Source organism: Falco punctatus, assembly GCF_963210335.1.
Source record: "Falco punctatus genome assembly, chromosome: 4".
Lineage (NCBI taxonomy): Eukaryota > Metazoa > Chordata > Aves > Falconiformes > Falconidae > Falco > Falco punctatus.
Genome location: NC_137583.1, coordinates 68,284,003 through 68,304,905, shown reverse-complemented (window position 1 = coordinate 68,304,905; position 20,903 = coordinate 68,284,003). Strand labels below are relative to the sequence as shown.

General features: G+C 37.7%; 1 protein-coding gene across 8 annotated transcripts in view; it reads right to left on the bottom strand.

Annotated features, from left to right (window-relative positions):
* Positions 1 to 20,903, bottom strand: part of MPP7 (MAGUK p55 scaffold protein 7) — a 158,072-nt gene that overhangs the window by 27,674 nt on the left and 109,495 nt on the right. For all 8 annotated transcript variants that reach the window (XM_080386016.1, XM_080386019.1, XM_080386022.1 and 5 more), the window contains 6 exons: positions 20,186 to 20,317; positions 11,751 to 11,832; positions 10,737 to 10,822; positions 8,833 to 8,907; positions 8,032 to 8,228; positions 7,440 to 7,504 (listed from right to left, as the gene is read on the bottom strand). In XM_080386016.1, coding sequence (XP_080242142.1) covers positions 7,440 to 7,504; positions 8,032 to 8,228; positions 8,833 to 8,907; positions 10,737 to 10,822; positions 11,751 to 11,832; positions 20,186 to 20,317 — 637 coding nt within the window. The remainder of the gene's footprint in view (positions 1 to 7,439; positions 7,505 to 8,031; positions 8,229 to 8,832; positions 8,908 to 10,736; positions 10,823 to 11,750; positions 11,833 to 20,185; positions 20,318 to 20,903) is intronic.

Sequence of the window (20,903 nt, the reverse complement as noted above, 5' to 3'; positions counted from 1 at the left end):
ATGGTAGAGCTACAGCAGCAGGGCTGAGTACAGCTGAAGGGAGCCCAGGTTTCTGGGCTGCTCCTGCTAGGAAAGGGAATGCTCTTATCCCTAAATCAAAGATGTTAGGATTCCCGGGTAAGCCAGCTGATCCCAGAGAGCACAAGCTAAAATGTCTACAAGCTGAGGTTTAATGCTGAGATAAAGTGGATCCTGAACTTTTTGTGTTTTGTTAAAAATCTCCTTTCTTAATGCTGCTCCTGGCTCTCTTGGGTTACTTCTAAGGTTGAAGATAATCGTCTGTAACGAAAAGATGTAGGAATTCAGTGGGTCTTCCCAGCTTAATGCCGCTATGAAACAGCCATCAGCGTGTAGCTCCCAATTTGACCTTCACCAGGAATTTCACCAGGGCTGTTGCCTGTCCCTAGTAAAGCCAGAGGTTATTTGCCAGGAACCTTTGTATTGTGATCCACTGCTAATACAGCTCTGTGTGTCTGAAGCAGTTGTACGCTTGCAGCAGATATGTGCAGATGCACGTCTAAAGTTCCAGCATTCAGAGACGTGGAAAGCTGGGGTAGATCTCAGGCCAATACAGTTTCACTAAATTGAAGAGGGTGAGAAAGGAAATAGAGGTGTTTTATCTGGAAGGAACAAGTAAGAGACTGAAAGAGGACAGAGGATAAAGAGGAGGAAATCTGGTGGGAAGTAGGAAAATAAAAGCAGTGAAAAAATGAAAAAAAAAACCATAAGGAAACATGGAGCAAATAAAACACTGAGAAAACAAGGAATATGATCAAATAAATGTAGTGTGGTAAGAAGGGGGAGGAAGTTACAACGAAAATTGTCATGGAACAGGCTTATGAAACAACAACAAAGCAGTACCAAGACATAAATGGGAAAAAAGAAATAGGAAACACAAGCACAATGGAAGCTTAGGAAGTAGGCGTTTTATTCATTTTAGAAAGATTTTGGTGTAGCCAATATGCTAAACTGGAACAATGCAAAACAGTATCACATAGGCTGTATTTTCATATCTATTTTACCTGAAATATATTGAGATTTCATTGTGGGGGTCTCACCTAAGTTATATTACTTAAGAAGCTCAAAACTAGTGCCACTCCAGGACCTTCCTCAACTCTTTTGAACAGTCCATCACCAGATTAAAATTTTTAGCTTTTGCTGACTATTTTTTTCAAACAAAATTTCCATCAAAGAATCTTACTTAAATGTTTCTCAGTCTAAAATTAGATCTAGCAGCATTCTTCTAGTTTCTTATGACAAGCAAGTTACATTATCACTTAAGCCCTATTTCACTCTATTAAACACGAAATTGTGTTGTACAGTGATCTGCATTACAGTGACTGTATTCAAACACTCCTGAATTTTTAGTGAACAGCCCCACATAACAATCAATATTTATACTGTTTTGCAGGTTTTTATCTGAGAGTTTTGTAGATGGAACAATACATATATGTTCATGCTATAGGAAATTTAATTCTCTCATAACATAATCAGGCAACAGTATCTCTACCAAGGTAATGTGGAAAATGAAGAAGGATAGTCTTGCGGTGAAGGACAGAGCAAGAGTTTATAAGATTCATTTCCACTTCTGTCTCATGTGACCTTGACTCAAATGTCATCCAGCTTCAGGTTTCCTTAATTTTTCAGTGATAGCAGGAAGTTAATATTTGTAAGGACAAGAGACCTCTGAACAAAGATGCTAAGGTGCTAATTTAACCCTATAGATCTGGTTTATTTTTTGCTTTTAACTACCTGCAGGTGGACAATCAAGTTTCAAATATTAACACAGAAAAATACTGAGAAGAAAGGCAGAGTTAAGATGGTGCAGCAATTATAGAAAATCCTACTATACATTTATCCTAAATGTTTGGTGTTCAAATACAAGTGGTACAAAGCATTCATTCTTTTAGCCTGTTTAAATTCTTTTGCTGGCAGAACATGATCTTCAATTCACAAGACACTCATCTATGAATAAACTGGGTTACATCTTGTTTGAATGAACACCCTTTGGCTGCAGTTAAGTATTTCCTCTTGCTTGTACAATGCCAATCACATATGGTAAATCAAAATTGAAAGTAAAATGGTTTTAAGCCCTAGAAAAACTATATGATGATGGCTTTGCCACAGTAAGTATTTACATTTAGCATTAAATATACAGAACAAATGTATTTTCATGGAAAAAGACAGCTCTGAACAGCTCTGTCATATATGCTACATACATATACATATTTATATATAACTATACATACAGGGTATGGATATACACAAACACATATGCATGCACTGCACAAGTTAACAGAAGTTGCAGGCTACACTAGCATAAAATATAAAGTTACCAGTAATTTTCATACCAGAGACAACACATATATAATGTAAGAATAAACACAGTAACCACTGTGAAAGCAAAGTTATGCTGAAGGAATATAATGTCTTGGCCGATCACTGTAGTTTATAGTAAATGCAGAACAGTAAGTTATTTTGTTGTTATTCAAAGAAATTTACTTTTTTTTCCTCCTCAAAAAAACCACACGTGATCACTGTTTTATCTACAATTCAAAGTAAACTATAAATGCAAGAATGACCATGCTTGTTGGCAATGACTATTAGAGTCAGAGCATCCGTAGTTTTTGTATTCAAGTTAACAGTCTGGGAGCTGTTAAACAAATTCTTCCCTGTACTGAGTCTCATGTCACTGCTAATTAGCCAAGATGCAGCAACAGGAGAACTCACAGAGCCAACTTTGGCTACAAAGTTGGACCCAAGCTAAGGTGACCACCTAAAGCCAGGAATATTAAGTATTATTGAGGGATACCAGTGAGCAGGTTTCTGTGGAGCTGGCAATCAGCGGTGGCTCACAAGCTCAGACACACCAAGGCTGACTGCATGCAGCCAGGCACCTCTGCTGTACCTCCCTCTGCGTCCCACAGAGCTGCCTCACACCCCACAGGAGGTACGCTGCACGTTTGCCATCCCAGCAGGTGAGGAGTTAGTCCTGCTCACGCAGTCTCATGAATCTCTGTTCCTTAACTTTCATTCCATTTTCCTATTTTTTTTTCTGCACTGCTTTTTCTTATCATTTCCCCCCCCAGTATAATTTTCCCATAGTATTAACGCATAACACTGCCCTGTGCTGAAAAAGTCATTGCTGTTAAGTACCGAGAAAAATGCTAAAAATGCTTGAGAGGTTTGATATCCCTCCATCATTTCTGCACTATCCCAGAGCCTGGGAAGTAACATTATCAATCTTATCAGTGGGTCAGCACATCTAACAGCCACTTATCTCACGCTTTTAAAACATCAATTATTAATGTTTAATATATTGAGGTTTTCTACCAATAACAACAGCACAGGTCAGAGTTCCTATTAGTAATTTTTGCATTCACCATTTCAAAAACTTTAAGAAATCAAATATGTTAGTGTTTGGTTTAAATGGAATCAAGAAATAATTGAACTATAGTGCAAACAGTGACTATTGTAATGCTCTTCCATAATACTGTTAATTGTGTTAATCTAATAACTTCAAAGCCCATCCCCTGTGGGGTTTTGCCTAATGGGGTTTATGGGTAGCTTTGTCCATCTGTTCTTCCACTGCCCTTGTTGCAAAACTTTCTCCTTTTCTTCATCCTCAATACAAAATTTCACCTCCCTGCTTTTCCCTTTATTTGTTTATTCCTACTTTTTCTGCATCTTTCTCTCAATATAAAACCACCTCTTGTCAGCATAGGCTCCACCTATACTACCAGCTTCCTTCAGCCTTATTTTCAGATACCACCAAACTATGCACCTTCTCCATTTGCAAATGAAAGTGCTATTTCACTTACCTTCAATATCGAGCTTACACTGTTTTACCCCCTCCTCCAGTGTACACGTGACACGTTAAAGGTTTTTCACTTTGACTGGTGCAATGTGAGAATGATTCTGTTTTGTCTTTTAAGAAAATGGCTAAATGCTGGGAGAGGCGTGTGTATGGATCTCCCACAAAGCTAAAGTATTTACTTGTACTTATATTCACTTTACACGTAGACAAATGAAACAGTTGACTTGGCTATTAAAGTCAAACTAAGAATTGGCATTTCCATTATAAACTGATTCTTTAATAATTTAGAACTAGGTTGGATTTCTGTTTTTTTCAGTGCAAATGCTTCTTGCTGGAGAAGTTCTGTGGAAAGTATCCTCTACTCTCTTTCCTCAATATACGTATATGTACAAGCATCACCAAAAAAGCCCACTTCTATTTTGCTTCGAATTTTATGATATGTGTACAAATGAAAAACTACACAACATGCATTACTATGCTGAAAAGAGTAAAAAATTCAAAATGGGAAATAGAAAGGTTTCCCAAAAGTAATCCAATCTAGCTCCTTCCAGGTTTTGAAAACTCATTTAATTAGCAAAGCAAATCCTGATGGATATTAATATTACAGTAAATACAGTTACTGGCTATGTTTCAGAGAGCTCCTTTTCTAGACAAATACAACAGTCCTTCCCAGTTCCTGAACTGGCTTGAGAGGGGAAAAAGTAAGTTGTAGGATACTTCTTGTATGTCATATAGTTTTGACTAATTTTTAGATTAATTTTCAAGCAGGACACTACCACCCTGGAAGCTCACCTAAGAAACCAGAGCTGACTCACATTTTCTGAGTATACAAGAAAATAGAATATTTCTCCTTGGTTCTCCCTATTAAAAACAAAGGCATGTACCCAGGTTTCTTCATCATTACAAAACGTGGGATCTGTGGAATGAGTTGACTGAACAGAGCAGGCCAACATCCAGTGCTACTTACCATATCTCAAGAAAGCTTCCTAGTGCAACTCCCAGCCCTGTCAGGAAAGGGACTTTCATTAGCAGCTCTGTTGAAGTCAACAGGTTTTTCTCTTTGGGATGGTGTAAGAATATCAGCTGGCAAATTGCCCTTTCCCTCCAAACTACTAAGGAAATTCAGGTCATATGATTGGATGGGATCAACTGCAACAGCAAGCAACCTCTCAATATACAGCTACTTCAGAAAGATCTACAGAACATTTCCCTGCACAATTGCCCTTCCAAACATTGGAGAACCCTGTATCAAGCTGAAAGCCTACAGAATCAGATGTAATCAAGCATGAACAATTTCCCACCTCCTTACACGGGAACTTGTTAAGTACAACTTTAGAGGACAATAATCAGTGGGCCATACCCCACAAAACAGAAAAGGGCTCAAAAAAATCCAGTTTTTTGTTCTCTGTGTCACCCTTCCTTACATGTTTCCGATCCTGGCAGTATGCTATTTGTTCAGCTGAGCAACACATGATTTTCCACATCTCCCAGTTTTGGCAAGCTGATGGTTCAGCACAAATACAAATACAGCCTTCACATCTCACAGCTTCACTGCTGTGCTTGGGAACATGAACAAGCAGCCTAACTTTAGAAAGATCACAAGGGCACAGAGTTTCCCAGCTTATGTGGAATCTTCTTGAAAATCCAGGTAAGTGGAAGGTTTTCCTGAGAGCAACTCAAGCAACACCCTAGTCACAACACTTTTTCTATAGCTGAATTCTGGTCCTTAAAATGCCTCCTCTATAAAGGATCTGATTTCCCTCCCAGTGCTAAAAAAAAAATGTTTCATTTTTGAATGAAGGGATGAGCCTCTACTCAGAACAGCACTTCCCCTCTTCCCATGGAAATCTGGCAGATGTAGCAGCAGATTGTCCTAAGAAACGAGGAAGAGAGAAAATGACAAACCTACGTTAGTCTGCAGTCTTTTCTCCTTCAAGAGGCACCACTGCCTTCTAGATGGTATTTAGCTGGATCTTGCTTTGTTTAAAGCAAGTCTAAAAGAGAACAGTAATGGGCATACTGCTTGACCCTGAGGCTCTTTCATGTTTTAAAGGAAAGGGAAAAGCCCTTGTTTAAGCTAGTTAAGGCAAAGTCAGTGGAAACAGCAGAGGCAACAATAGTAGACATCATACTGTAGGTCTTCTTTGGGTTGTAATTTTGGCAGTTCCCAATCAAGTTCAGGCTGACTATTTGGAAGGGTGAAATGCATCTTGTAAAACCTTTCACTTGAAGGTTACTAAAAAGATGCAGTCCATTACAAAAGGAATCATGCAGTGTTGCTGCAGCAGCTGATTTACCTCTTCAAAAGCACCAGTGCCACCTTAATTGAAGGCTCTTGTTGAAGGGTATTATCCAGATTCAAGAACAGTGGACAGACAGAAATAGCTATACCCTGGGATCAGACACTTTTCCAAAACTGGGGCAGAGCAACTTGACCTAGAACCTAGAAAAACAACAGATTTACTACAAGCTGGAGGAGCTTCTCTTTGTTTCTAAGATCTAAGTAAATTAGAAAAGTTATAGTGCAATCATTTAGTCTGTTATTATAATCACAAAGCTAATCAAGGGCTTTAGCATTAACAATAGCATTAGGGCACACAATCAAATAGTGAAATGGAATGAAAGATAGAAAATGCAGATTATTAGGAAAGTAACAGTAACTGTCAAACTTCAGAACACAAAAGCTATAGCAAGGAGTTAGGAAAATTGCAATAGAAACCTCGGTGTTTTTTGAAGTTAAAAGCATTTAGTTTTGCACTTAGTGTGCCGGCATCCACTGTTTGCCATAGTATCCATACTTTTTGTTTTAATGTTAGAGAATGAAAGACAGTTGGGAATTTTAAACAACTTTCTGAGTATTTCTAGTTGAAGTCGCAAACATGTTTGTATTTGAGATTTAGATCCTACTGAAGCGTGATAGTTTCTCACATTGCACTCACTTTCTTATGAGTCTGTACAACTGAAAGAAATAACAGGTCAAGTAAAATATGCAATAATACTTAAAACAGATGTTGATGTAAATTCCAGTGGAAAGAAAATATTTGTTTCAATGTATGCACTTTGTTAGCTTATTTTTCTTATATTGTCCAACTACTGTATTTAAAAGCAGAGACTAAGAATGAATTTGTTTAGAAAACAGTAAGAAGTGGTACTGTGAAAGTCTGTCAAATAACTGAATGTTCTCACTTTTAAAAATTTGTGCTGCTTCATAGGACACAAACCCCCGCCAACTATATGGGGGAGAGAAGGGGAGACTATCTGACCTTTTATCTCACTGTCAATATGAATTTCACTGTATTGATGCAGTCCAAATGATATAAATTCTTGAGCCAATTCTGTACTATTTCAACAGGACAAGAATGCTCTTCAACCTTTGAAATATTATATATCAAAACATCAATTGCTGCTTCAAAAACAAAGTCAGAGGGCTGGAAAAACTTGTTAGCTGCTTTTAAAGCTTCTGATTTCAGCTCTTACATTTATTTTCTTATTGATAAAATGTGATCAAGAAATTATCGTGCCCAAGAGAAATGCATCCTGTAGTCACAGGGCTGAAACAAACTGCTTTTTTATAAGGTTAGAGATCTGGAGTATGATTTCTGTTCCAGATTAACAGACTTACATGATTTTCTGTTGGAAATTTTCAGTGGCTGAATCTGTACTTCTGGTCTTCTTAGTGCAAATCTCCTATAAAATGGGAGGTGGTAGGAGAAAGACACAAACTCCTCAGTTTTCACTGCAAGTTTGGGATTAATAAACACTTAACATCATGAGACTATATTGCAAAATATCCAGAAAATTTTATAAGAAATTAATTTAAAACAATGCAATCTATTCACAATCTAAAAAAATTAAATCCTCAGCCTCAAATTTTTGTAAGCTCTCCAAAACCTGCTGCAGTTCTTATTCCTGCATAGTACATCAGTCTGAACAGAGATACTGATGTGCTGTTTTCCATATGTTTTTTCTTTCAAACTGGATCAGTGTTATCCTATCAGTTTTTGTCATTATTAATTGTAGCCAGACAAATAAGGAAACCCTAAGTATTATAGCAACAGGTTTACAAGTTCAGTTGTCTTGCTGCAAATGCAGGTTTATCATACCCATGCAATCTATAAGCATTACCTATGACAACTATGCTAACTTAACAACTCGGCAAAACGTGTCTATTCTTAATACAAAAAATAATGAAACTATGCTTCTCAGTAGCTCACCTCTCCTGGAAATGCTTTGAAGGGATCAAACCTGCTCTGGGATTGGCATCACCTTCATGTTTGGCCTGCCACCAGGTTGCATCATCCTGGCTCATGATCTGAAGGATATCTCCTTTTCTGAAAGCAAGTCCAGCTTCCTTACAAGGAATTGCTTTATCCTCCTTAGGATCATAGTCAAATAGGGCTCTGATAAACATCTGAAACAAACCGTGTTTTATCTTTAGAATCAAATTAAAGGTAATCCAAAGGTATGCCCCTTTTCAGCTTTTACTATTCAAAACCATTGAACTAGATGTAAAGCAATAAATATTTACTGTTGTAAAACATCCTTATGGATATCTGACATTGGAAGTTCATAAGGGAATGTTAAATTCATTCCTTCTGCAATGACAATCCCAGTGTAGTAAAGGTTCTATGATCCAAGGCAGACAGGATTTTGCAGGTGAATAGTGTGCCCATATGGGAAACAGAAGATACTTTTGAACCAAGGTGCTATCAAGTGTCTTCTACCCAGTGTATGACGGAAGAAAAGGAGTACTTGGAAGCAAGCCAGGTCCTTGCAGAAGATGGAAGATTACCTATGTCAACTTCACAGCCGTAGAGTTAGGGCTTAAGAAACATGTTACAACCACTTGTAAATCCAGCATATGAGTACTGAAGCGTACAGTGCACTGCACATCGTTACATTAGAAAAAACGATCTGGAGGCATAAATCACATTCTTGGTTCTGTCATCCAAGCAAACAACATACATACTCAGTGTAACAGTTAATGCAATAGCTTCTGAAATCATCTTGCCTACCTTGCCTTCCTTCACTGGCATTTCTTCCTTCACACTAGGTATAATTTTAAATGTAATTGCTCCTTGAGACTGAGCCTGGTGAACATTTGAAAAGAAAATGCACTGAGAATTAAGCTGTAAATTTCAAAGAAATCTTAAAGGCAAAAGAAATTTAAACTAATTTTAAAATATTAAAATATAATTAATCTATACTCTCCCAAGCATGATCCGTGGAGTCTGACAGCCTCACCATATCAAACTTTGCATTGCAAAGGTTAAAACATCCACTTGAAATATTTGTTTCACTGGTGGGCAGAGATGTACTGTTAAAAACTGCAACCTGCATATTGCAGGGGTCCCCCTCCTGCACTGAAAGCAGAGGCAAATGCTACAGCTAAAATGTACGCAATATTAGAAGCAACTGCTGGACTCCTGGCACAGTTTGGACATCCCTGGAAAAATCCAACTAACATTTCATTAAAAAAAAAAAAAAACCAAACAAAAAAAGATAGAAAAATTCAAACAGGCTTGTGCCATATTTATCATATAAAACTATTGGGGGGGATTTATTCTTTTGACAACTTTAAGAAACTAGAAAAGAAAAACATATTTGAATAGACTACGTGTACTAAATGGAAAAAAAGCCCTCGCTATAAATCTTAAAACAAGTTAGCCATCATCAACCACCTCATCCATTCACCTTTCTCTATATCCCACTTAAAGTGTGTCTGGCTGCATTTTACTTATTAACCATAATATATTCCCACTGCCTCAGTGACATTTTGCTATTGAAGGAAGTGCTAATCAGCTGGAGCCTCTGCTACTATTGCATGCAGCCGACAAGTTTCATAAAACTAGCAGAGTGCAACAGACAGCCAACAATTTAAGCAAAATGGAAACAGGCCTGTCCACTACCAAGCGAGACATACTTCTGCTGGCATGTCTGTGATCCAAGAGCTCACTGTTTGACAAGCAGCAGCCAAGTTCTTATTTCACCAGCCGTAGGACTGGAATCAATAATTCTGTTACTTTTGAAACAAGCTCTAACTAGCTTTTGATGTTTATATTGTACCTCAAGGAGGTAAACGGGGAAATTGTTCACACCTTTTCCACTGCTATTGTGTTTCTAGAGATTTTTAGATATTAATTTTTTGCAGGAAAATATGTTTCTGTAGGGAACACAAAACCATAAAGCTAGTATGAATATCAAGCAGGCTAACGCTTGAAATGAATCATCTCAGTTATTGAACCAAAACTGTGAGACAGCCACTCAATTCGGCAAGACAGCAAGGAATTTATGTCTATAGAAACACCTACACCATGAACACAAAGCGCTGTCATGACCCTCATTGGTTTCTTTGCTACAAAACTATTAACTACTTTCTGAAAAAGTCTAAATTACTTGATTTGCAATAGTACTCCATAAGTGAGTGATAGAATTTAGAGATTGTGTAGTTCAGAGGAGTGCAAACATAATCACATATATGGCTATACACTGCAAATCCATATAAAATATAATGTTAATATACCAGTTATACAGTCTATCAAGTGCATGTATTATGAATTAATTTTCACATGGAGTTAACGGATTATTAATGAATACATTTAAAATAGTTTGAATTCAACAGATCATGGTGTGCCTTAAAAATTGCAGATTATGCACTGAGGTCTGCATCATTACGTGTCATATTTATAGCCATATGATTGTTACTAACTCTCTGCAAGTAATCTGTAATTGCATATACATGTAAAGCACGGAAGATCATTCTTTAAGAGAAAGGAAATAGCGATCTGGAAATGATAACACTGGAAGAAGAGGCATTATTGCAGAATGTATTTTTTTCTAAGAAATGCACCAGAAATCATAAGTCTAACTGCTTTTTCTAGACTCCCCTAAATTAATTTTCAAATTTTTTAGTATTTACCAAAATGTGTATTATTTCTTCAGGTTTTTTATCATCTACAGGAATCCCATTGACTTCCCTCAGTTCATCACCAACATGAATAAGACCTATAGAAGACAAAGAGGAGTTGTTAAACCGTAGCAATGTATTACACAAAAAAAGCCATTAACATTCAGCTTTTTCCCTCACGTTCACGTGCTTTAAGTTCTAACTTAAAAGCAGGACTATAAGGTGAACACAACAGCTACTGTCCTCACAGATAACTTTGAGATGGTCGGTTTACTCACCTCCCTTCCTTCCTTGCGAAAATTAGTACCATGTCTCTATGACTTTTCCAGACTTTTATGCAGATGTTTGAAAAATGTCTGTGCCAATTCTTTTTCTGCTCATACTACCTTCTTATTGCTACACAGCTGCAAGTACTGCAAAGATCACTTAGGCTGCGAGTGCTAATTTGTGGCACAAATGCTTGCTAATTTAACTATATATATCTAGATTTACTCCATTACCCCATCTAAGTGTGAAACACAGCTGTTCTAGAATCTCTTCAGGGAAAAGAGGCACTTTAGATTATAATTCAGGACCTCTTGCCTGAGTTCTTGCAGACTTTGAGCATCCCAAACTAAACAATGGCAGTCAAGTATGTGCTGGTATTTTGAGAATTACCAGCTGAAACTACAAATGGATGTCCTAATATAAAATAATGCAACCATCCTGAGTTCCTCCATCCGCAGGCTGTAACCTTGGCATATCCCACCATTTCTAAGTGGATTTCTTCAACTGGAAACAAACCATGCTATATCTAAAAAAAACCCCACCCAACCTTGTATCTGCTAACTCCAAGATATCTGGTCGCAACTGAATTGGGGAAAAAATTCAGCATGAATACTTTCATCACTTTGGAAAACTGTCCAGACCCCAAATATTTTTGTTTGTGATAGTGATGTATTTCATTTCCACAAAATATGCCATTTTATCTCATCTTGTTCCAAGTTCTAGAACTTTAATGGCTAGGGCCAAGCAGCACCACCTTACCACTTCTGTCTGCAGCTCCTCCACGCATTATCCTGGCCACCACAATTGCACCAGTATGTTCATCCCTTTTAATAGTAGCTCCCTTGGGTAAAAAAAACCACCAACAGTTATTTGGTTAATCTCACCCTGAGTTTAATTCACTACAGTAAATAACGTTTGCTATGTAAAACTGCAAAAAGTTGACACTGTATCAACATGTGAATAAGCCAGAAATTATATTTGCTTATGAGCGGAATATACAACTATACTGCTCTACCACCATCCTCTTAGAATGTGACGACTTTTCCTGTCAGAAGTAGCTCATGCATTCTGTACATACACAGCTTTTTTAAAAAAGGACAAATGACTGAAAAAGTTCACTTTTCAACTTAAAGTTAACTCCAGCATACCTTACTTGAGTCTGCTGCTGAAACTGTACTAAACTACCACCGAAAATTGATAAATTGTTGCTCCTACATTACAACAGGCCACTACATACTATGGGTACAAAAAGTGTCTGGTTTTGATTGTTGCACTTTATGTTCAGAACTGCCTGTGGACCTGTGGATCATGATCTTGCTTTACGGTATAATCAGTAAACAAACAGGAATTTGAGAAATGCCCCTGCATGTCAGGACTCACCTGGAATACCCATGGGACAGCAGTGGAGAGGAGGAGAACATCTCCTGAGTTGGTCGCGACTGGTTTCGTACATTACACAAACATAGTGCAAAACGTTTTGGTAAAATGACATCATGTAGCTAAATTTCCGCCAACAGCTGTCTAGTTGAGGAAAATGCCTTTGTAACTAGAACTGCAAGGGTGCACTGGAAAGAGCTACAAGGTGACGGGGCAGCAGCAGGCAGCAGCAACAAGCGAGAAGGGAAGGGATGCTGAGGCACCGAGCTGCTGCCCAGGCTGCGGTGCCAGCCCTCTCAGGCAGACGGGAAGGAGCGAGGAGGAAAGTGCTGGCCCTACTCTGGAAGACAATCCACTGAGTAACGAGGGGGATTTTAGCTATGTAAGTCAAACTGTATAATCACCTCCAAAAAGGTTATTTGATCCAGTATTTCTAAAAAACAACAGGAGCAAAGCACCTCCTGGCCAACAGCTTTTTACGTGCACGATTACCTTGCCAGGTTAATGTCATTATTTTTTTTTACCTCTGATAGCTCTAACTTTGTAATCAACAGAGGTGTTTAGGACTCTGGCAGGTAAGTCAATTTTCTGAAAACTCACATATTTTTACTTAGTAAATGAACAGTATTACTTCATCTCTAAGTACAAGACAGTGCTACATGCACTGCCATCACTGGTTAAAATTTCCTTCCATCAGAGAAGTGTTTTTCTTGAAGTAAGGTACATAAGTATTTTATAAAATTCCTTCAATAAATAAACTGTTTTTATAGCTACCTTTTAACATTTGTTTAGATTAAACATGAACATCATATTTATCACCACTTCAATTTTTAAGTGTTTCATTAACATAAAGCTGAAATATGTACAAATGAATATCAGGGGTGACATTTTACTAAAGTTAACAATTTTACTGACTGTAAATAAACTTGTTTCCCTTTCCCTCTACCTCTAAGATAGAAATACAAGACATGATTAAATAAAATGGGAGATTAATTTATATTTTTTATATGCATGTTGCATTTATTGCAAATAGGGAAAAATTAAAGCACACTATTCTCTTTGGCTGAAACTTTAACAGTAGCCAGCACTCCACCGCAAAATTGATGTGCTGTATTTGTGCGTTTTATTTTACATCTTAAATTTATTAGTATGGATTCTATCATATGCAATGTAAGTCTGCAATCTGCCAGCCTTATTCTCATGTATTATTTATAATATATTTATATCAGTAAGCATTTGTTTATATTACGGTTTTGAATTAGTCTGAAAGTTTCAAAAAGATAAAGACTTAGCTGCAGCTAATCGCACTTAAAAAACCTCACCGTTAGACTTCTGTGCAAGAAGAACTGCAATACCATTAGGAACGTATTAAAAACATTAACCTCTCCAGCCTGTATCTCCATAGTAAGTTCTGACCTTGCAGCAACAGCTATTAATTTGAAATTTATTATTAATAACTGGAAAGTTACATCTGTTTTTCTGAAAAAAAAAAAAAAAAAAGAAAAAAAAAAGAAAGCATCTTTTTTCTGAAAATATCAATCAAAAAGAAAAAATGCTCCATTAGGATGCTCGAGCTAAATATAAATACAGGACATTTCCAGTATGTTTTCCATATAAAAGAGAGGCTCTCCTAATTAATCAGGGAAAAAACCTTGCAGAGAAAGGCTTTATGCCTTTTACCTAGAAGTCAACACTACTGAACACCACTGAATACAAAAGGCAAGCGATGACTGACAGCCTTCCCCTGTGATCATCCAGCTATCCCTGCCCAGTGCTGATGTCTGAGAATGGGTACTTCACCTTGGTTTTAGACAGACCCTAGAAAAAAGCTTGTGTGTGACTGAAGGCCAAAGTATTGGCCCAGACAGCATCTTGGAGTAACAATAAGGCTCTTGTCCAAGTGGAATAGTCACTTCATGCTCTATGCGGTTATCGCTAATGGCACAAAATGAATTTTCCTAGCAAATATTAGTGGATTTGGAAGATGCCCCAGTAAAGACAACAGGTAAATTGGAATCTTCAAACAAAGCATAAAATCAAGTTGGAGTCTACAGGGAAATTATTTAACCCAAGTTAGCTCACTCTCAATAACCCCTCCATGGCAAGCTCAAAGTGAATGGGCAGGCCTGTGAAAAGCACTTCTTGAGTTTATGTATTTTTCCTGTGCCCATAGTACAGAAAGAAATAAAGGGGTTCCTTAAATTCCCCTTCCCTCCCAATTTAGAACACTTAAGAAGAAATCATCAAACACAAGCTGATTTCTTTCTGAAAACCCGAAAAGTTGATCTTCTGAAAAAGCAGCTTCTCTTGTACTGCTGCCAGCGCTGCTTAAACTATGAGGTATATATAATCTGGCAAGAATTTCTCCTTATGAGATGTTCAGCTCCAGTACTTTCAGTTACACGTGCAGTGCAGCTCCTCATTTAGAGCTTTAAAAATGGAAGAAGGTTAGACTGGACCTTGAGAGCTGGAAAATATTTTCAGTGTTGTGAGCCAAAAGTGTAAGTTACCCTAAATGAGACATATACAGATGTAATAGCATAGCTCAGTTTAAAATACTTTTAAAGGGAAAAATAAGGAGTTTGGGAGCCATATGGTGATCAGACTGAGAAAATGTTTAAAGGTATACCATGCAGAAGCACTAAAAATAATACAAGCTCCTTCAGCAAGGCTCTGTCACTGTTTTTTGGGTTGTTCTTTTTTTCTTTTCATTTTTAATGTAGCAACACTGATTGGTGAGCATCACTCAGGGTTTCACAGATGTGAACTTTATTAGTTCATCCATTTATCTGCTGGGTCCAGAATATAAACATTATAAGCCTTTAATTTTAAAGAAAGAAAGACCAGCCTGTAAAATAAATTACTAATAAGAGAGTTCGATAAATCAGTAATATTTTTGCATACCTTTCTGTTAAACAAAAGCACATGCAGATATTGAATGCAAATAAGTACTTCAATAAGCCTTATTTTAATTCATTCTCTATTGAAAATACGAATACCAGTTATCTGTCATAGAGTGAAAAGTTATTTAAAGGTTGATGCCCGCTTACATCAGGCTATGCACACTAAAGCTGTCCCTGCACTCAAATTAATCCCACATATAAAATAGTTGGGTTCATTCACTAATAAGAACTAACCTGTGGGGACTCAGAGTAAGAGGCGAGTCAGTGTTGCAGAATCTGCATGGGCAGGACATGTATACAACTCTCAAATCACCACAATTAATTTCACCCAAGTTCAGCTACGGAAATCAGGTATCTTGTTCAAACTAGGATCCTCTATATAGGTAATGAAATCCTCCTATAGGTAATGAAAAGAAATGGGCAGCTCTGGAGAAAGAATCATCCTTTCATTAAGGCAGGCATCTTAAGACAGTACAGTTCATTCTCTGGAGCTGCCTATTTTTCTCTTGGCTATAGATACAGCACAGATTAGTTTTCAAATGGCTAAATTTACATGAAATGAATCTGTGTGACAAAGCAGCAACCATCTTAACATGAAGCAGCATCCTGTTAAGAGTAACTGCACGACTACGTAACTGTAACAAACCTGGAATATCATTTGGGAGCTGGAAGTAGTGACAGGCCAGGAACTGAACTTCTGGTAGTGTGGTGGTACATCCTGGATATCAGAAATGCTAACCAGGAACATGGCAGTGGCTGAAAAGGCCCTGGAGAGGTAGGCGTGAGTAAAAACCCTCCAAGCTATCTGATAAAAAGCCTAAGTGTAGCCAGGTAAATTTTGGACTGTCTCTGAAAAGAGATGTTTCTACTCCTCTTTATGTAAGGTTCAGAGATGTTCTAAATTACTTTGTTCAGATAAAACCTCCTCACACAATTTCACCTTGCTTGAGCAAGACACTGCTAGAATGGCACTTACTAATAGAGCATTTAGGGGGGGCGGGGAGAAAACCCAAAACCCAACAAACCCCACCTGTGGAAGGATTAACAAAAAGTTTAAATCATCTCTCCCAAAAAACTGGAGGAAAGTTCAGCACTGACTTCTGAACTTATGAAATCTGCCAACAGAACATCCCATAAACCATGTGCTTCCCTCTTTTTGGAGATGATTCCTCCTGGGAACTCAGGCTTCGTTAATATGTGATTAACACCAGCTCAAGAACACCAGTGAGGTAGTTAACTCTGAGAAAAGCAAGAACAAGTACAAGAGGAAATGTGGTACAGTTTTATATAAAAAATGTCACTAGATATATTTCAAAGAAGTTAAGAGTGCCTAATTTGTCTCACAGAGGCTACTGTTGAAAGTCATCCAAAGGAGATCTCCAATTCAAGGAACATCCAGGGCGTGCAACTGATGTAAAGCTTACTGCTTTGCAGAAGAACAGTCTCTACTCTTTGTGTACAAAGAGAATGAGAATGTATCCGAGGTGAAAGAAACATTCAAAGAGCTCAGTATCTTTTAGTCAAGAAACCAGACACTATCCACCCCAGAAAAAATTCTGTATGGTACCGCCAATCTCAAGCTTAGGAGAAGAATCCTGATACGATGATGCAAGTGGAAGTCAGACTTTTTGACTGCAGAATAGTGAACAGATAAACTGAACAAGCGGAGACTACTTTGATCTGTACTTAGAATATCCAAGACGTTAGAACAAGCTCTGAAGGAAAAGCCAGCATAAAAAGACATGAAAATAAATAGAAAATGACATTTTAAATAGTTTAGTAAACATAGATCATGGCATATCCTTTCTTTAGTAAAATAACCTCAGGAAGCATAAACACAGTAGATCTAATATATCTAGTATAAACCTGTCTTTATTCTGCTGTGCCATATTTTGGTAAGACCTTATCTGAATTACTATCCATGTTCCTTCTCACTGCTACCTAAGTGGGGGGAAATCTAGAGAAGGCAAAGACACAAATAATAGGTTTATTATGTATTGTGGTGATAGTGTCATAATAAGCCAGTATAAATCTGCCACAAAGAAATTAATGTTTGATGCTAACATTCAGAATGTTAAGATGGATTGAAGGTGGGTTATGGACAGGAGAACGACGCTATACACTATTCATCAAGGTCTTCCTGGAGAACAAGAAACATGCAAAACAGAACCCACTGTAAGTTCTTCTCCAACAAAAATAAAACATCAAGATAGGCTGGGGATTTAAAAAGACCACAAATACTCTTTTACCATGCAGATACAGTACAATCTTAGAAATGTTGGTTAAAGAACAGCTTTTGGAAGTCATTCAGACCAATCTCCTGCTCAGAGCAGGGCTACTGCCAATGCCAGACCAGGTCAGCCATTGCTTTATGGAACAGGCTGGAGATTCCACACATCCAGTTAGTTTGCCCCAGTTCTGGACTTCCCACCTAATGAAATACTTGGGTTAATTCTCAGTCTAAACCTCCCAAGGCTGCAACTTGTGGCCATTGCTCTATGTTTTAGCATCTTTCACTGCTGAGAAGAGTCTGACTCTACTGTCCTTGAGAGCTCCCCACTCTCAAGTAGTTGTAGGCTGCAACTAGCATCTGCCCTTTGCCTCTTCTTGCTAATGGGTCTATCACAGATTCCATTGTGAGGCTGTTTTTGCCTTGGTAAATAAACTAAGCAGTCTTAGAACTGAAAAACTGAATTCTCTCACATTTTTGTATTTTCTATGGCTGCCATCCTATCTAGTAAAAGAAAGCTCTAAAAAAATCCTTTCTGTTACCTCCCTAGCACAAGACATGCTAAGCGTGGATGCATGTCCTAAGGGATTGTACTGCGTTTGGCTGGGATAGGGTTAATTTTCTTCATGACAGCTCATATGGGACTATATTTTAGATTCATGGTGAAAACAGTGTTGATAACACAGGGATGTTTTTGTTATTGCCGAGCAGGGCTTGCGCAGCCCCAAGGGCTTTTCTGCCTCTCACCCCCCACCAGCGAGCGGGCTGGGGGGGCACACGGGGCTGGGAGGGGGCACAGCCGGGACAGCTGACCCCAGCTGACCGGAGGGACATTCCGTACCATCTGATGTCATGCTCAGCAATAAAACTGGGGGAAGGAAGAGAGAGGGTATGTTTGGATGATAGCATTTGTCTTCCCAAGTAACCATTAGGCGTGCTGCAGCCCGGCTTTCCTGGGGATGGCTGAGCACCTGCCTGCCCACGGGAAGCAGTGAATGAATCCCTTGTTTTGCTTTGCTTCCATGTGTGGCTTTGGCTTTACCTATTAAACCATCTTGATACCAATCCACGACTTTTATCACTTTCATCCTTCTGATTCTCTTCCCCATCCCACCAGGGAAAGTGAGTGAGCAGCTGCATGGGACTGAGCGCCAGCCAGGGTTAAACCACAGCAGGCACACTGGTATCTTGAAGAGTTTATTATCCTGCTGGAGTGAATGAGCAAGAGTGGAATTTGAGGAACAGTCCAAGGATAACCTTTGGCTTAGGCAATTCTGTGTGTCCCTTTCAGAAGGATTAAAATTTCAAAAACCTGTGTACGTATCATGGAAGTTTTCAAAAAATCTCTGGTTTGTTTTCAGAGTTGCTATTTATCCAATCCATTTTGAGGTACTTTTAACTGACAGTATTTAACTCACAAAAGTCTTAGTAGAAAATCATGTTTGAAACATGAAACTACGTAAATTAAGATTTTTATTAAGATTTTTCTGACAAATTCAAGAAAAAACAAGGGTGTTATCATTAACACTAAAAATAAGCTTCCCAATTAGAACTGATTTCACACGGTATGTTCAAATTTCTCCATATCTTTCAGAATTAATAGTCTGATATTATATCCTAAAGCAAGTTTGTTTACTCTCTCAAATAATTTCTTTGATAAAAAACCCTCAGGAAATCTTAAAGTTGTGATTCAACTATTTGGGGGAAAAAAGAAGTTTAATATGTTAAAGCAAAGTAAAAGCTTTCCATATGGTCAAACTTTTAATTATGCCCATGGGCATCTACAGCCAGTCAATACCAAAACTTATTTCTTGTTTATTGATGCCAGAAATCCATCAAGAATAAGAGTGATAGCAAGATAACTACTATGGGACAAGCTACCCCCGTATGTCTAACAGAGGCATCACTCTCCCACTGTCATCTCAAGTACAAAATCATGCTTTCTCAAAGTAACTTTGCAGATCTTTCTTCAGGATTGCTATCCATTAAAACAAATATCCAGTATAATATAAAACAAAGCTCTTACTGGTTTGCAGAAGTAAAAAAAATAGTTAAATTTTATACAAGATGACTCCCACTCTACAGCAAATAAAAATAACCAAATCAGTAAAGCATTTTAATATTCTTGTAATACAACCTAGGTTTAGTCCTTTCATTTTTCCAGATATCCCTATGAAGATATTAACTTTCTAGTATTCATAATCCAAAGTACAACAACAGACATCTTAAATTTGACCAGATTTCAATTCAAGTATTTTAAAATATGTTTTTATGCTTCCTTTTCAGTGTATCAAAAGGTCACATTTTTTTAGATGAATGCTAACAGGCACAGTTCACAACAAAGGTCAGGACTTCTTTGGGGATTCGTTCTCCCTCTCTCATTTTAAAACAAGTTCATGATTTGAATTCAAGATAAAAGATGAATATATTATTTAGATAAATGCTCAGCCTGGCCCACATATATAATGCTCAAACACCATGAATGACCAGATTCTTATTATTCATGTCATATGCTCTACTAATAGTGACTGCAAATGGAAGTCACAAGTGTGTTGTTGAATGTTATGAATATGTAAAAATATCCATCTATTCACATTTCAAGTTAACATCACCCATTCAAATCTGAACACTCCCCACTCTGCACACAAACTCAAAACCCCAAAACAGAAGATGGAGTTACTTACCAATGGTTCCCTGTTTTTGACAAGCCTGATTATTTTAACTGAATCTTCTTCCTCATCAATATCATCAGGCATGGGGGGCAAGACAGGATCATAGTTCTTTTGAGCAACAGTATCATGTACAGACAGCAAAGCCTGGAAAGATTAATAGTGAGTATATTATCTGGCATCTCAAAAGTTCATGAAAGACAAAGCAGAGCATATTATTTATAGCCTGACCCTACTAGCGTGATGCATGTAGATTGAATATCATTCTTGTTTGCAATTTTAACACGTCAGACTGATGAAACTCCTCCATAAAGTATGCATTTTCATATACACAATGTATTCATCTAGCAAACTGTGGATACAGAACAATGTCTTCAGACACATGAACATATTAAGTGCTTTGCACATCAGCTTGAAATTACAAGAAATTTGAACAGGAAAAAAACTAAGTCTCCTAAAGAACATAATTCTATTTGTCCTAGATAAACAGTTTCTTCGATACAGTAAGCAGTCCTATGAAACATATAAGCAAAACAAGTATCTTCCAGTACTTCTGTTCAAGCATGAGATGCATAACATTAAGCTGTTGCCCAACCATTCCCTTCAGAGGATCTCTGGAAGCTTACCTGGTAACTGGATCCCTTTCATACCAGCTCCCTTTCATATGAGCTCCAAATTAAGTTAGGAATTTTTAATTTATTGTGGAATTCATGACAGAGATTGAGGAGCATAT